Genomic DNA, 17500 nt, shown 5'->3' with positions numbered 1-17500 from the left:
ACCTCACACACACACACTACACACCTCACACCTCACACACACACACTACACACTACCTCATGTACTTGTCCCTGCATGTTTCCAGAAACTTCTCCAGCTGTGTGGGTGTGATTCTGTCCAGCTGGTACAAAACTTTAGGCTGAAGAACAAAAAATAAAGAGGTGAACACAAAAACAAACACAAACACACACACACACACAGCACCTACTGCCGAGCCGGGCGCCATCTGAGCTCTGTACACCATAAACACCAATCAACACACACACACACGTACCTCTGTGGATCCATTATCGTTTATGCCGTACTTGTCTCTGGTCTTCTTGATTTTCTCTGCCACGATGTTGATAAATTTTTTTATTTCCTAAAATTGTACACACACACACACACACACACACACACACACACACACACACACGCATACACACACACGCATACACACACACGCATACACACACACGCATACACACACACGCATACACACACACACACACTAATTTAATGCCAATAACATTTACCATTAACACAGTCCAGGCTGAGCATGCAAATCTCACACCTGTTCACTAACAGAAAAGATCTAGTGCACTCCTGAAATCCCCGAAAATTTTCACACAGGACTGTCACAAAAAAATCTCAATCTCACCATTACAGCCGAATTCTGTTTACAATGCTGGCTTAACACTTCAGCAGAGCATAGGGGATAGAGTATAGGGAGTAGAGAGTAGAGTATAGGGAGTAGAGTATAGGGAGTAGGGAGTAAAGTATAGGGAGTAGAGTATAGGGAGTAGAGTATAGGGGATAGAGTATAGGGAGTAGAGAGTAGAGTATAGGGAGCAGAGTATAGGGGATAGAGTATAGGGAGTAGAGAGTAGAGTATAGGGAGTAGAGTATAGGGAGTAGAGAATAGGGAGTAGGGAGTAAAGTATAGGGAGTAGAGTATAGGGAGTAGAGTATAGGGAGTAGAGTATAGGGAGTATAGGGAGTAGAGTATAGGGAGTAGAGAATAGGGAGTAGAGTATAGGGAGTAGAGTATAGGGAGTATAGGGAGTAGAGTATAGGGAGTAGAGTATAGGGAGTATAGGGAGTAGAGTATAGGGAGTAGAGAATAGGGAGTAGAGAGTAGAGTATAGGGAGTAGAGAATAGGGAGTAGGGAGTAAAGTATAGGGAGTAGAGTATAGGGAGTAGAGTATAGGGAGTAGGGAGTAGAGTATAGGGAGTAGAGTATAGGGAGTAGGGAGTAAAGTATAGGGAGTAGAGTATAGGGAGTAGAGTATAGGGGATAGAGTATAGGGAGTAGAGAGTAGAGTATAGGGAGCAGAGTATAGGGGATAGAGTATAGGGAGTAGAGAGTAGAGTATAGGGAGCAGAGTATAGGGGATAGAGTATAGGGGATAGAGTATAGGGAGTAGAGAGTAGAGTATAGGGAGTAGAGTATAGGGAGTAGAGAATAGGGAGTAGAGAATAGGGAGTAGGGAGTAGAGTATAGGGAGTAGAGTATAGGGAGTATAGGGAGTAGAGTATAGGGAGTAGAGAATAGGGAGTAGAGTATAGGGAGTAGAGTATAGGGAGTATAGGGAGTAGAGTATAGGGAGTAGAGTATAGGGAGTATAGGGAGTAGAGTATAGGGAGTAGAGAATAGGGAGTAGAGAGTAGAGTATAGGGAGTAGAGAATAGGGAGTAGGGAGTAAAGTATAGGGAGTAGAGTATAGGGAGTAGAGTATAGGGAGTAGAGTATAGGGAGTAGGGAGTAGAGTATAGGGAGTAGAGAATAGGGAGTAGAGTATAGGGAGTAGAGTATAGGGAGTATAGGGAGTAGAGTATAGGGAGTAGAGTATAGGGAGTAGAGAGTAGAGTATAGGGAGTAGAGAATAGGGAGTAGGGCGTAAAGTATAGGGAGTAGAGTATAGGGAGTAGAGTATAGGGAGTAGGGAGTAGAGTATAGGGAGTAGAGTATAGGGAGTAGGGAGTAGAGTATAGGGAGTAGAGTATAGGGAGTAGAGTATAGGGAGTAGAGTATAGGGAGTAGGGAGTAGAGTATAGGGAGTAGAGTATAGGGAGTAGAGTATAGGGAGTAGGGAGTAGAGTATAGGGAGTATAGGGAGTAGAGTATAGGGAGTAGAGTATAGGGAGTATAGGGAGTAGAGTATAGGGAGTAGGGAGTAGAGTATAGGGAGTATAGGGAGTAGAGTATAGGGAGTATAGGGAGTAGAGTATAGGGAGTATAGGGAGTAGAGTATAGGGAGTAGGGAGTAGAGTATAGGGAGTAGGGAGTAGAGTATAGGGAGTAGGGAGTAGAGTATAGGGAGTAGAGTATAGGGAGTAGAGTATAGGGAGTATAGGGAGTAGAGTATAGGGAGTAGAGTATAGGGAGTAGAGTATAGGGAGTAGGGAGTAGAGTATAGGGAGTAGAGTATAGGGAGTAGGGAGTAGAGTATAGGGAGTAGAGAGTAGAGTATAGGGAGCAGAGTATAGGGGATAGAGTATAGGGAGTAGAGAGTAGAGTATAGGGAGTAGAGTATAGGGAGTAGAGAATAGGGAGTAGGGAGTAAAGTATAGGGAGTAGAGTATAGGGAGTAGAGTATAGGGAGTATAGGGAGTAGAGTATAGGGAGTAGAGAATAGGGAGTAGAGTATAGGGAGTAGAGTATAGGGAGTAGAGTATAGGGAGTATAGGGAGTAGAGTATAGGGAGTATAGGGAGTAGAGTATAGGGAGTAGAGAATAGGGAGTAGAGAGCAGAGTATAGGGAGTAGAGAATAGGGAGTAGGGAGTAAAGTATAGGGAGTAGAGTATAGGGAGTAGAGTATAGGGAGTAGGGAGTAGAGTATAGGGAGTAGAGTATAGGGAGTAGAGTATAGGGAGTAGAGTATAGGGAGTAGGGAGTAGAGTATAGGGAGTAGAGAATAGGGAGTAGAGTATAGGGAGTAGAGTATAGGGAGTAGAGTATAGGGAGTAGAGTATAGGGAGTAGGGAGTAAAGTATAGGGAGTAGAGTATAGGGAGTAGAGTATAGGGAGTAGGGAGTAGAGTATAGGGAGTAGAGTATAGGGAGTAGGGAGTAGAGTATAGGGAGTAGAGTATAGGGAGTAGGGAGTAGAGTATAGGGAGTAGAGTATAGGGAGTAGGGAGTAGAGTATAGGGAGTACAGTATAGGGAGTAGAGTATAGGGAGTAGGGAGTAGAGTATAGGGAGTAGAGTATAGGGAGTATAGGGAGTAGAGTATAGGGAGTAGAGTATAGGGAGTATAGGGAGTAGAGTATAGGGAGTAGGGAGTAGAGTATAGGGAGTATAGGGAGTAGAGTATAGGGAGTATAGGGAGTAGAGTATAGGGAGTAGAGTATAGGGAGTATAGGGAGTAGAGTATAGGGAGTAGGGAGTAGAGTATAGGGAGTAGGGAGTAGAGTATAGGGAGTAGGGAGTAGAGTATAGGGAGTAGAGTATAGGGAGTAGAGTATAGGGAGTATAGGGAGTAGAGTATAGGGAGTAGAGTATAGGGAGTATAGGGAGTAGAGTATAGGGAGTAGAGTATAGGGAGTAGGGAGTAGAGTATAGGGAGTAGGGAGTAGAGTATAGGGAGTAGAGTATAGGGAGTAGGGAGTAGAGTATAGGGAGTAGAGTATAGGGAGTAGAGTATAGGGAGTAGGGAGTAGAGTATAGGGAGTAGGGAGTAGAGTATAGAGAGTATAGGGAGTATAGGGAGTAGGGAGTAGAGTATAGGGAGTAGGGAGTAGAGTATAGGGAGTAGGAAGTAGAGTATAGGGAGTAGGAAGTAGAGTATAGAGAGTATAGGGAGTATAGGGAGTAGGGAGTAGAGTATAGGGAGTAGGAAGTAGAGTATAGGGAGTAGGAAGTAGAGTATAGGGAGTATAGGGAGTAGAGTATAGGGAGTAGAGTATAGGGAGTAGGGAGTAGAGTATAGGGAGTAGAGTATAGGGAGTAGAGTATAGGGAGTAGAGAGTAGAGTATAGGGAGTAGGAAGTAGAGTATAGGGAGTAGGGAGTAGAGTATAGGGAGTAGAGTATAGGGAGTATAGGGAGTAGAGTATAGGGAGTATAGGGAGTAGAGTATAGGGAGTAGAGTATAGGGAGTAGGGAGTAGAGTATAGGGAGTAGAGTATAGGGAGTAGAGTATAGGGAGTAGGGAGTAGAGTATAGGGAGTAGAGTATAGGGAGTATAGGGAGTAGAGTATAGGGAGTATAGGGAGTAGAGTATAGGGAGTAGAGTATAGGGAGTAGGGAGTAGAGTATAGGGAGTAGGGAGTAGAGTATAGGGAGTAGGGAGTAGAGTATAGGGAGTATAGGGAGTAGAGTATAGGGAGTATAGGGAGTAGAGTATAGGGAGTAGGGAGTAGAGTATAGGGAGTAGAGTATAGGGAGTAGGGAGTAGAGTATAGGGAGTAGAGTATAGGGAGTAGGGAGTAGAGTATAGGGAGTAGAGTATAGGGAGTATAGGGAGTAGAGTATAGGGAGTAGAGTATAGGGAGTAGGGAGTAGAGTATAGGGAGTAGAGTATAGGGAGTATAGGGAGTAGAGTATAGGGAGTAGGGAGTAGAGTATAGGGAGTAGAGTATAGGGAGTAGAGTATAGGGAGTAGGGAGTAGAGTATAGGGAGTAGAGTATAGGGAGTAGGGAGTAGAGTATAGGGAGTAGAGTATAGGGAGTATAGGGAGTAGAGTATAGGGAGTATAGGGAGTAGAGTATAGGGAGTAGAGTATAGGGAGTAGGGAGTAGAGTATAGGGAGTAGAGTATAGGGAGTAGAGTATAGGGAGTAGAGTATAGGGAGTAGGGAGTAGAGTATAGGGAGTAGGGAGTAGAGTATAGGGAGTATAGGGAGTAGAGTATAGGGAGTAGAGTATAGGGAGTAGGGAGTAGAGTATAGGGAGTAGGGAGTAGAGTGTAGGGAGTAGAGTATAGGGAGTAGGGAGTAGAGTATAGGGAGTAGAGTATAGGGAGTAGGGAGTAGAGTATAGGGAGTAGAGTATAGGGAGTAGAGTATAGGGAGTAGGGAGTAGAGTATAGGGAGTAGAGTATAGGGAGTAGAGTATAGGGAGTAGGGAGTAGAGTATAGGGAGTAGAGTATAGGGAGTAGAGTATAGGGAGTAGGGAGTAGAGTATAGGGAGTAGAGTATAGGGAGTAGAGTATAGGGAGTAGGGAGTAGAGTATAGGGAGTAGAGTATAGGGAGTAGAGTATAGGGAGTATAGGGAGTAGAGTATAGGGAGTATAGGGAGTAGAGTATAGGGAGTAGCGAGTAGAGTATAGGGAGTAGAGTATAGGGAGTAGGGAGTAGAGTATAGGGAGTAGAGTATAGGGAGTAGAGTATAGGGAGTAGGGAGTAGAGTATAGGGAGTAGAGTATAGGGAGTAGGGAGTAGAGTATAGGGAGTAGAGTATAGGGAGTAGGGAGTAGAGTATAGGGAGTAGAGTATAGGGAGTAGGGAGTAGAGTATAGGGAGTAGAGTATAGGGAGTAGGGAGTAGAGTATAGGGAGTAGAGTATAGGGAGTAGAGTATAGGGAGTAGGGAGTAGAGTATAGGGAGTAGAGTATAGGGAGTAGGGAGTAGAGTATAGGGAGTAGAGTATAGGGAGTAGAGTATAGGGAGTAGGGAGTAGAGTATAGGGAGTAGAGTATAGGGAGTAGAGTATAGGGAGTAGGGAGTAGAGTATAGGGAGTAGAGTATAGGGAGTAGGGAGTAGAGTATAGGGAGTAGAGTATAGGGAGTAGAGTATAGGGAGTAGGGAGTAGAGTATAGGGAGTAGAGTATAGGGAGTAGGGAGTATAGGGAGTAGAGTATAGGGAGTAGGGAGTAGAGTATAGGGAGTAGAGTATAGGGAGTAGGGAGTAGAGTATAGGGAGTAGAGTATAGGGAGTAGGGAGTAGAGTATAGGAAGTAGAGTATAGGGAGTAGAGTATAGGGAGTAGAGTATAGGGAGTAGGGAGTAGAGTATAGGGAGTAGAGTATAGGGAGTAGAGTATAGGGAGTAGGGAGTAGAGTATAGGGAGTAGAGTATAGGGAGTAGGGAGTATAGGGAGTAGAGTATAGGGAGTAGAGTATAGGGAGTAGGGAGTAGAGTATAGGGAGTAGAGTATAGGGAGTAGGGAGTATAGGGAGTAGAGTATAGGGAGTAGGGAGTAGAGTATAGGGAGTAGAGTATAGGGAGTAGAGTATAGGGAGTAGGGAGTAGAGTATAGGGAGTAGAGTATAGGGAGTATAGGGAGTAGAGTATAGGGAGTATAGGGAGTAGAGTATAGGGAGTAGAGTATAGGGAGTAGGGAGTAGAGTATAGGGAGTAGAGTATAGGGAGTATAGGGAGTAGAGTATAGGGAGTAGAGTATAGGGAGTAGAGTATAGGGAGTAGGGAGTAGAGTATAGGGAGTAGGGAGTAGAGTATAGGGAGTATAGGGAGTAGAGTATAGGGAGTAGAGTATAGGGAGTAGGGAGTAGAGTATAGGGAGTAGGGAGTAGAGTGTAGGGAGTAGAGTATAGGGAGTAGGGAGTAGAGTATAGGGAGTAGAGTATAGGGAGTAGGGAGTAGAGTATAGGGAGTAGAGTATAGGGAGTAGAGTATAGGGAGTAGGGAGTAGAGTATAGGGAGTAGAGTATAGGGAGTAGAGTATAGGGAGTAGGGAGTAGAGTATAGGGAGTAGAGTATAGGGAGTAGAGTATAGGGAGTAGGGAGTAGAGTATAGGGAGTAGAGTATAGGGAGTAGAGTATAGGGAGTAGGGAGTAGAGTATAGGGAGTAGAGTATAGGGAGTAGAGTATAGGGAGTATAGGGAGTAGAGTATAGGGAGTATAGGGAGTAGAGTATAGGGAGTAGGGAGTAGAGTATAGGGAGTAGAGTATAGGGAGTAGGGAGTAGAGTATAGGGAGTAGAGTATAGGGAGTAGAGTATAGGGAGTAGAGTATAGGGAGTAGGGAGTAGAGTATAGGGAGTAGAGTATAGGGAGTAGGGAGTAGAGTATAGGGAGTAGAGTATAGGGAGTAGGGAGTAGAGTATAGGGAGTAGAGTATAGGGAGTAGGGAGTAGAGTATAGGGAGTAGAGTATAGGGAGTAGAGTATAGGGAGTAGGGAGTAGAGTATAGGGAGTAGAGTATAGGGAGTAGAGTATAGGGAGTAGGGAGTAGAGTATAGGGAGTAGAGTATAGGGAGTAGGGAGTAGAGTATAGGGAGTAGAGTATAGGGAGTAGGGAGTAGAGTATAGGGAGTAGAGTATAGGGAGTAGAGTATAGGGAGTAGGGAGTAGAGTATAGGGAGTAGAGTATAGGGAGTAGGGAGTAGAGTATAGGGAGTAGAGTATAGGGAGTAGAGTATAGGGAGTAGGGAGTAGAGTATAGGGAGTAGAGTATAGGGAGTAGGGAGTATAGGGAGTAGAGTATAGGGAGTAGGGAGTAGAGTATAGGGAGTAGAGTATAGGGAGTAGAGTATAGGGAGTAGGGAGTAGAGTATAGGGAGTAGAGTATAGGGAGTAGGGAGTAGAGTATAGGAAGTAGAGTATAGGGAGTAGAGTATAGGGAGTAGAGTATAGGGAGTAGGGAGTAGAGTATAGGGAGTAGAGTATAGGGAGTAGAGTATAGGGAGTAGGGAGTAGAGTATAGGGAGTAGAGTATAGGGAGTAGGGAGTATAGGGAGTAGAGTATAGGGAGTAGAGTATAGGGAGTAGGGAGTAGAGTATAGGGAGTAGAGTATAGGGAGTAGGGAGTATAGGGAGTAGAGTATAGGGAGTAGGGAGTAGAGTATAGGGAGTAGAGTATAGGGAGTAGAGTATAGGGAGTAGGGAGTATAGGGAGTAGAGTATAGGGAGTAGAGTATAGGGAGTAGGGAGTAGAGTATAGGGAGTATAGGGAGTAGAGTATAGGGAGTATAGGGAGTAGAGTATAGGGAGTAGGGAGTATAGGGAGTAGAGTATAGGGAGTAGAGTATAGGGAGTAGGGAGTAGAGTATAGGGAGTATAGGGAGTAGAGTATAGGGAGTATAGGGAGTAGAGTATAGGGAGTAGGGAGTATAGGGAGTAGAGTATAGGGAGTAGAGTATAGGGAGTATAGGGAGTAGAGTATAGGGAGTATAGGGAGTAGAGTATAGGGAGTAGGGAGTATAGGGAGTAGAGTATAGGGAGTAGAGTATAGGGAGTAGGGAGTAGAGTATAGGGAGTAGAGTATAGGGAGTAGAGTATAGGGAGTAGGGAGTAGAGTATAGGGAGTAGAGTATAGGGAGTAGAGTATAGGGAGTAGGGAGTAGAGTATAGGGAGTAGAGTATAGGGAGTAGAGTATAGGGAGTATAGGGAGTAGAGTATAGGGAGTAGGGAGTAGAGTATAGGGAGTAGAGTATAGGGAGTAGAGTATAGGGAGTAGGGAGTAGAGTATAGGGAGTAGAGTATAGGGAGTAGGGAGTAGAGTATAGGGAGTAGAGTATAGGGAGTAGGGAGTAGAGTATAGGGAGTAGAGTATAGGGAGTAGGGAGTAGAGTATAGGGAGTAGAGTATAGGGAGTAGGGAGTAGAGTATAGGGAGTAGAGTATAGGGAGTAGAGTATAGGGAGTAGGGAGTAGAGTATAGGGAGTAGAGTATAGGGAGTAGAGTATAGGGAGTAGGGAGTAGAGTATAGGGAGTAGAGTATAGGGAGTAGGGAGTAGAGTATAGGGAGTAGAGTATAGGGAGTAGAGTATAGGGAGTAGGGAGTAGAGTATAGGGAGTAGGGAGTATAGGGAGTAGAGTATAGGGAGTAGGGAGTAGAGTATAGGGAGTAGAGTATAGGGAGTAGAGTATAGGGAGTAGGGAGTAGAGTATAGGGAGTAGAGTATAGGGAGTAGGGAGTAGAGTATAGGGAGTAGAGTATAGGGAGTAGAGTATAGGGAGTAGGGAGTAGAGTATAGGGAGTAGAGTATAGGGAGTAGAGTATAGGGAGTAGGGAGTAGAGTATAGGGAGTAGAGTATAGGGAGTAGAGTATAGGGAGTAGGGAGTAGAGTATAGGGAGTAGAGTATAGGGAGTAGGGAGTATAGGGAGTAGAGTATAGGGAGTAGAGTATAGGGAGTAGGGAGTAGAGTATAGGGAGTAGAGTATAGGGAGTAGGGAGTATAGGGAGTAGAGTATAGGGAGTAGAGTATAGGGAGTAGGGAGTAGAGTATAGGGAGTATAGGGAGTAGAGTATAGGGAGTATAGGGAGTAGAGTATAGGGAGTAGGGAGTATAGGGAGTAGAGTATAGGGAGTAGAGTATAGGGAGTAGAGTATAGGGAGTAGGGAGTAGAGTATAGGGAGTATAGGGAGTAGAGTATAGGGAGTATAGGGAGTAGAGTATAGGGAGTAGGGAGTATAGGGAGTAGAGTATAGGGAGTAGGGAGTAGAGTATAGGGAGTATAGGGAGTAGAGTATAGGGAGTATAGGGAGTAGAGTATAGGGAGTAGGGAGTATAGGGAGTAGAGTATAGGGAGTAGAGTATAGGGAGTAGGGAGTAGAGTATAGGGAGTAGAGTATAGGGAGTAGAGTATAGGGAGTAGGGAGTAGAGTATAGGGAGTAGAGTATAGGGAGTAGGGAGTAGAGTATAGGGAGTAGAGTATAGGGAGTAGAGTATAGGGAGTATAGGGAGTATAGGGAGTAGAGTATAGGGAGTAGGGAGTAGAGTATAGGGAGTAGAGTATAGGGAGTAGAGTATAGGGAGTAGGGAGTAGAGTATAGGGAGTAGAGTATAGGGAGTAGGGAGTAGAGTATAGGGAGTAGAGTATAGGGAGTAGGGAGTAGAGTATAGGGAGTAGAGTATAGGGAGTAGAGTATAGGGAGTAGGGAGTAGAGTATAGGGAGTAGAGTATAGGGAGTAGGGAGTAGAGTATAGGGAGTAGAGTATAGGGAGTAGAGTATAGGGAGTAGAGTATAGGGAGTATAGGGAGTATAGGGAGTAGAGTATAGGGAGTAGGGAGTAGAGTATAGGGAGTAGAGTATAGGGAGTAGAGTATAGGGAGTAGGGAGTAGAGTATAGGGAGTAGAGTATAGGGAGTAGGGAGTAGAGTATAGGGAGTAGAGTATAGGGAGTAGGGAGTAGAGTATAGGGAGTAGAGTATAGGGAGTAGAGTATAGGGAGTATAGGGAGTAGAGTATAGGGAGTATAGGGAGTAGAGTATAGGGAGTAGGGAGTAGAGTATAGGGAGTAGAGTATAGGGAGTAGAGTATAGGGAGTAGGGAGTAGAGTATAGGGAGTAGAGTATAGGGAGTAGGGAGTAGAGTATAGGGAGTAGAGTATAGGGAGTAGAGTATAGGGAGTAGGGAGTAGAGTATAGGGAGTAGAGTATAGGGAGTAGGGAGTATAGGGAGTAGAGTATAGGGAGTAGAGTATAGGGAGTAGGGAGTAGAGTATAGGGAGTAGAGTATAGGGAGTAGGGAGTAGAGTATAGGGAGTAGAGTATAGGGAGTAGGGAGTAGAGTATAGGGAGTAGAGTATAGGGAGTAGAGTATAGGGAGTAGAGTATAGGGAGTAGAGTATAGGGAGTAGGGAGTAGAGTATAGGGAGTAGAGTATAGGGAGTAGGGAGTATAGGGAGTAGAGTATAGGGAGTAGAGTATAGGGAGTAGAGTATAGGGAGTAGAGTATAGGGAGTAGGGAGTAGAGTATAGGGAGTAGAGTATAGGGAGTAGAGTATAGGGAGTAGGGAGTATAGGGAGTAGAGTATAGGGAGTAGGGAGTAGAGTATAGGGAGTATAGGGAGTAGAGTATAGGGAGTATAGGGAGTAGAGTATAGGGAGTAGGGAGTATAGGGAGTAGAGTATAGGGAGTAGAGTATAGGGAGTAGGGAGTAGAGTATAGGGAGTATAGGGAGTAGAGTATAGGGAGTATAGGGAGTAGAGTATAGGGAGTAGGGAGTATAGGGAGTAGAGTATAGGGAGTAAAGATATCTTACGGCATTTATAAAAGAAAAGATAAGAACCCCCCCCCCCCCCCCCCAACACTACACCCTAACAACACACTTTCTAACCTGAGCGATGAACACACAGAGACTGTTCTGAAGCTAAGAGACTAATGTAGGAAGATTTTGGCATCTAGTTTAGAAACTGTGCAGAAGTAAAGAGGAAATCTCACACACACACACACACACACACACACTAAACAAGTCTTAGTAGACTGAATGTGTGGAAGGGGAATCGGCACAGTTATCGCTATAGCAACACGTGACTCTAATTAGTCTTAAAGAAATAAAGAAACCCAGCTGTTTAGTCGAGACAGAAACCCAGCCATGCTTATTATCAACTACTTATTTTAATCCAGTCCCTCCCTCCCTCCCACACACACACACACGTCTAGCAGTGGCACCACCCAGTGTGAGCTCATTAATGCACCAAGACTTCAAACTCTAGCACAGTGTTGATGTGTAGGTGATGTTTAATGAGCTGCACTGATGTAGTGCACACAGACACACACAGCATTAGTACAACATGCTGTAACAACTTAGACTGTTTCAGTGATTGTGTGAGCACGGTGACATTAATCATGCTCTCACACACACACACACACACACACACACACACACACACACACACACACACACACATGCTGACCCTCTACCTCTATAAAGCTCTGAACACCAGTACCAGTCATGGTCTTTAAAAGAGAAACACACTCATGAGGATGTGTATGACTGTGAAAGTAAATCTCCCCCTCTCTCTCTCTCTCACACACACACACACACACACACACACACACACACACACACCTCATGAGACTTATACAGCAGTGTACAATGTGTTCTAATGTTTATATTGAAAACTGTTCATTAGTGTATTTATGCTGCACAGAAGAAGGCTGTATGAGATTAGACTTGTTCCATAATTCCAAATAAATAGATTAAGACCCACAAATAAATAGAGATTCACAAAAATGAATTAAATTCACGTATAAATAAAATGCGATTTAAGAATAAATTTTTTTTAAACAAATATATTCTGCGTCACAAACACGACTCCGCCCCGCATTCATTTGTGGATCAGCTGAATCAGTGACTCGATCATTTCTACATCAGACCACTCGTCTATACCATCAGCACATTCATCACTTCATCCCCCGTACACAGCTGGTTTTACTGCAGATGTTGTCAATGATGCTGTTCGATGATGACAGTTCGGTGCAGTATGACTCTGTTCCCGTCCTGATTGTAAAACTAAACGTGATTGGTTGGAGTGAGACCGTGCTACGATTGGTCAGTGCGATGTGGCACTTATCCGACTGGCTTGAGCAGGCGGTGGGCGGAGTTTACCTATTTGTGGATCCACAAATGAATGCAGGGCGGAGTCGTGTTTCTGACATGAAAACATATTTGTAAAATTTTTATCCACGAATCTCATTTATATATTTGTGAATTTGTTTCATTTTTGTGAAGCTCACTACTTTTATTTTTGGGTCGTAATCTGTTTATTTGGAATTATGAAAGAATTCTAATGCCACAGGATGCGGGTGTGTGTGTGTGTGTGTGTGTGTACCTGTAAGAATGTGTCTCTGCAGCAGGTAAAGTCGTTCCTCTTCATGATGAGGTCAGTGGTCAGCACCAGCTCATTTTTACTCAGAGCAGGTTCATCAGCACAGGTGTGGACCGCCTACAGGGGGAGGAGCCAAGCACAGAGACATCAGAGTTTTATCTTTTTACGACATATTTACCTAATTAGCATTTATTTGTTGGAAAATTGTTGGGGAGATACTGGAAATGTGTGGGACAGGTGTGGGATGTGGGTGGGGCATGGGAGGGACAAATGGGTGGGGCAGTTGTCCATCCATCCATCAGTCTTCTTGTCTATCTACCTTACTCTCCTACCACATGGTCTGTCCTTCTTCCTGTCTGATCCTCTACCTGCCAAACTGTCTGTCTGTCTGTCCTACCCGGTCCAACTAGCTGTCTGTCCAACCTGTCAATCTATCCATCCACATAGCCACCTGTTCGTTATTGTATCTCTCTTTTAATCCACGCGTCTGTCTGTCTAACTGTCCTTTATGTCTGTCTGTCTACCTGTTCATCAATCCGTCCATCTTCCCATCTCTAATCCATCCATCTGTCCTCTATATCTATAACTAATCACACTACAGCAGAAACACACTGTTCCTGCGGTTTAGAGCAGAGTGCTGGTGCTGACTGCTGTTACGTGTGTGTGTGTGTGTGTGTGTGTTACCCGGATGTTATCCAGCACTCTCTTGAACTCGAGCGGTTCGTCTTTGCCCTCCATGGCGGCGGGGTCGAGTCCGTCTCCGCCGTAGATGAACTGTATGATGTCACCGGTGGAGCTGCGCACGGTGAGGTCGTACTGAGAGCACAGATCCTCCAGAGACTTCACCAAGCGCCTCTGTACACACACATACACACACATAGAATATGCTCAATACACACAAGATGGAAATTTGCATATTAATACAAAACCGCACAAATACACAATTCACATTATATTCTAATTCTAATAGAGATTCTAATTAGTCTAAAAATGGCATTTTTAATAACACATTCTGGACCTTCCTGTACTACTTGCAGTCCATGTGTGAGTCATGATGAAAGAGAAATGTTCAGCATGTGCATGTGTGTATTATTACTACTATTATTATTATTATGATTAATGTTTCTATAATACACAATCAGGTGGACAGAAACACACTAATGAACACTGGGTTGTGTGTCATTCAGGAGCATCACTCGCACCATCACACCACTCGGCTTTATAAACAGTGAGCTCCTGTGTCCGTCAGGTCACATGTAATCATGGCAACCGTGCTCGGTGATTTACAAACACTAATACAACAGAGTGTCATAAAAGATCAAAGAAGTCATTAGATCATTAAAATGGTAGAGCGAGCATCACACTGAGCTCTCGCTGTCTCTCCCCCTCTCGCCCCCCCCCTCCCTCTCGCTCGCTCTCTTCCTCCTTCCCTCTCGCTCTCCCTCTTCTCCAGTTAAAATGATGGTAACTTTATGACGATTTAATTGCTTCAGAAACAAGAACAAAAAACATGTTTTTGGGATGTGGGGCGTGAGGATATCAGTAATAATGTGCGTGTAAGAAAATGTGTAATAGTGACATAATGGCAAATTGGTGTTTTATATAAACAATATGCAAATGTGGCAAAATGGGGTGTGTCTATGCATATAATATGTAAATAAGAGACTGATCAGTGGGATTGTTTACATACAGTTTAAATCAGTCATTTAGCTACAGGTTTAAGTATTATATAAATTGTCCAACACAGTTTTCACTTTCACGTGTAATACGACCCACCCACACACACACACCCACACACACACCTGCATGTAGCCAGTCTCTGCTGTTTTCACCGCCGTGTCCACCAACCCCTCACGGCCGGCCATAGTGTGGAAAAAAAACTCAGTGGGGGTCAAACCTGAGTAAAAACTGTCTGCTACAAAGCCTTTAGCTGCAGGAAGCTGAAAACACACACACACACACACACACACACACACACACACACACACACACACACACACACACACACACACACACACACAGGCTTAAAAGCATTTCCTGCTGTTGTGCGTTATATGAATTATGAAACAATTATGAAAATGACTGAAATTGACGATATCACAAATTTAACAACTTAGCCGTGTGTGTAATGCTGTTGCTAGGTAACTGGGAAACATGGCCACAAGGCATGAGCTAGCTAAAGACAGCTAAACAGCTACGTATGTGTTAGCGAGATGCATCGTTATTAGACGTTAAGAAAAATAGTGACCAGGTAAATAAGACAGGATCATTAGAAATATCAACGTTCCCCTCAGAAGTTACAGTTATTACACTCTCACCGTTAACTATCCTCCGTGAGCTGCGTCACGCTCAGAAATCAACCTCGTAAGAAACATCTTAGTGAATAAATGACGAATAAAAGTGAATAAATGATGCTCTTCATCCTTCATTTAATCTATTACAGATCACTTTTAATAAGATCTCGCTAAACAAAACGTCCCAGACCCCTGCTGAGAAAACAAACACACACAGAACAATAGAAACCATAACAGAAATTCTAACGGTTTCCACTATAAATACCATTACAAACCATTAGCTAACCATTAAAACCATTACCATTATTTATCCTTACACACACACACACACATACATATGATATGATCACAGGGTGTGTGTTCTTACTTTTGAATGTTTCTCAAAGTGCGGCAGCGATCGATTCTCAAAGCCATCAGGAACTCGAGAGCCACTGATGGCCTGCTGACCCACACACGCTATCATCTGAGAGATGTTAATAAAGGAGCCTACAGACGGACAGACAGACAGACAGATGGAGAAAGTGTACCTGTACCAGGACTCAGAGGTACTGTGTTAGTGTGTGCACTGTAGTGTTTTTTTAGTGATCGAGTACATACGTCTAGGTCTACACAAGCATACGTACAGTGTTAACTCCATGTTCTGGGTGAAGCATATTTTTAATTCTTTCTCTTAAAACATAAGATGTAGAAAATAAGGTGCAAAATGTCTGAAGTTACTCCAGTTATTCTTACTTTGAAAGTGAAAAAAAATATGTAAATATACTTTTAGAGAAGCCGAGTGTCTTTCACTGTGTATTCCCGTTTCAATTCATGAACACACCCCACAGTCCCATTATCACATGTTGCTGCCATACAGCAATTACATTTAACCGTTCAACAGAATACTCAAACTGTTTAAACAGGGTTTCAGTTTGTCCCTTTAAGTAGTTTTGCCTGCATATTGAAAGATTTATTAAATTTGAGAGCCCTCTGATGATGACCATGTCATGCAATGGAAGCTCACACAGCACTTCCTGGTCATGTGACATGGCATTTTTTTTTTTTTTTCAAGAATCCTTTTTCCAGTTACGGAGGAAAACAGTAGATTTATATTATTGTCTATTAAAAAAGGAGTAACGTGTAGGACAGTAGCTGGGTTTCCACTGCAGTTTTGCCAAAATAGAAGCGATATTTTAAGAATGTCAACAAAACAAATTTCGTTTCCATTAAACGATGTTATGCGATTAAATCTGGGTTTTCTCCTTTCACAATAATCATTACAATTAAACACCTAACGAATCTCAAAGATCTGATGAGGGTTGGCACGGTGATTTCAATTGCATCCACCGCAACAGCCGTGATGGTGTTTAACAGAAGGCGACGAGGGCATGTAATGCACGCAATCATGGAAAGGCAAGCCCCTTATACCTTGCAGCGGCCACGTAGCCGGGATTTTACAGAGGTCCTGTGGATCCAAAAGCATAGCCATCGCTCTTTATAAACCAGCTACATGTGCAGAGTACAGGGTAGTAGCAAGAAGTGTGTTTAATTTTTTCCATTTCATTTTTTCTAAATTTCTTTGTCAAATTGTCTGAAAAACCACCTCACGTGAGCCTATAAACTTTTTTTGCAATATCTGAGTTTTTTTTAAATTCCTGCATTTCCATTATCCGTTTTTTAGTTCGCAATTTCAAATTGTAAATTAAGAGGTTAATGGAAATGCAGCCAGTGACAGCATAGTGGGAGTACAGAGTACTGTGGTATAGTATAGTACTGCTACAGCATAAATAAGATATATTACTAGTATAATGGGGAAACAGGAACAATAGGGGTGGCTGTGTCTCAGGTGGTAGAGCAGGTTGTCCACTAATGACTCCACATGCCGAAGTGTCCTTGGGCAAGACACTGAACCCCAAGTTGCTCCCGATGGCAAGTTAGCGCATTGCATGGCAGCTCTGCTACCACTGGTGTGTGAGTGTGTGTGTGAATGAGTGAATGAGACACAGTGTAAAGCACTTTGTATAAAAGTGCTATATACGTGCAGACCATTTACCATTTACAATATGGCGTGCTGGTAGTAGTGTGTAATACAGAGATGGAATAGTCTAGTGGAAGTATAGTGTAGCGTAGCGGAAGTATAGTGTAGTGGGAGTACAGTGGAGTGTAGAGGGAGTACAGTGGAGTGTAGAGGGAGTACAGTGGAGTGGAGTGTAGAGGGAGTACAGTGGAGTATAGTGGGAGTACAGTGGAGTGTAGAGGGAGTACAGTGGAGTGTAGAGGGAGTACAGTGGAGTGGAGTGTAGAGGGAGTACAGTGGAGAGTATTGGGAGTACAGTGGAGTATAGTGGGAGTACAGTGGAGTATAGTGGGAGTACAGTGGAGTATAGTGTAGAGGGAGTACAGTGGAGAGTAGAGGGAGTACAGTGGAGTGGAGTGTAGAGGGAGTACAGTGGAGTGGAGTGTAGAGGGAGTACAGTGGAGTGGGAGTACAGTGGAGAGTATTGGGAGTACAGTGGAGTGTAGAGGGAGTACAGTGGAGTGTAGAGGGAGTACAGTGGAGTGGAGTGTAGAGGGAGTACAGTGGAGTGGAGTGGGAGTACAGTGAAGTGTAGTGGGAGTACAGTGGAGTGTAGAGGGAGTACAGTGGAGTGGAGTGTAGAGGGAGTACAGTGGAGTGTAGTGGGAGTACAGTGGAGTATAGTGGGAGTACAGTGGAGTGTAGAGGGAGTACAGTGGAGTATAGTGGGAGTACAGTGGAGTATAGTGGGAGTACA

At 43.8% G+C, this 17500-nt stretch overlaps 1 protein-coding gene across 3 annotated transcripts in view; it reads right to left on the bottom strand.

The window, feature by feature from the left end:
• The window catches only part of polr3a (polymerase (RNA) III (DNA directed) polypeptide A), a 39679-nt gene that overhangs the window by 7716 nt on the left and 14463 nt on the right, over positions 1 to 17500 (bottom strand). For 2 of the 3 annotated variants that reach the window (XM_053639680.1, XM_053639678.1), the window contains exons 18-24: positions 15115 to 15233; positions 14256 to 14393; positions 13138 to 13308; positions 12457 to 12570; positions 11546 to 11581; positions 275 to 361; positions 57 to 139 (exon numbers count right to left, since the gene is read on the bottom strand). In XM_053639680.1, coding sequence (XP_053495655.1) covers positions 57 to 139; positions 275 to 361; positions 11546 to 11581; positions 12457 to 12570; positions 13138 to 13308; positions 14256 to 14393; positions 15115 to 15233 — 748 coding nt within the window. The remainder of the gene's footprint in view (positions 1 to 56; positions 140 to 274; positions 362 to 11545; positions 11582 to 12456; positions 12571 to 13137; positions 13309 to 14255; positions 14394 to 15114; positions 15234 to 17500) is intronic. The other variant, XM_053639679.1, reaches the window with a different exon arrangement.

Source organism: Ictalurus furcatus, chromosome 13, assembly GCF_023375685.1.
Source record: "Ictalurus furcatus strain D&B chromosome 13, Billie_1.0, whole genome shotgun sequence".
In the NCBI taxonomy this organism is placed as follows: Eukaryota; Metazoa; Chordata; class Actinopteri; order Siluriformes; family Ictaluridae; genus Ictalurus; species Ictalurus furcatus.
The sequence above is the reverse complement of the archived record's forward strand: the minus strand, read 5'-3'. Positions and strand labels throughout refer to the sequence as shown.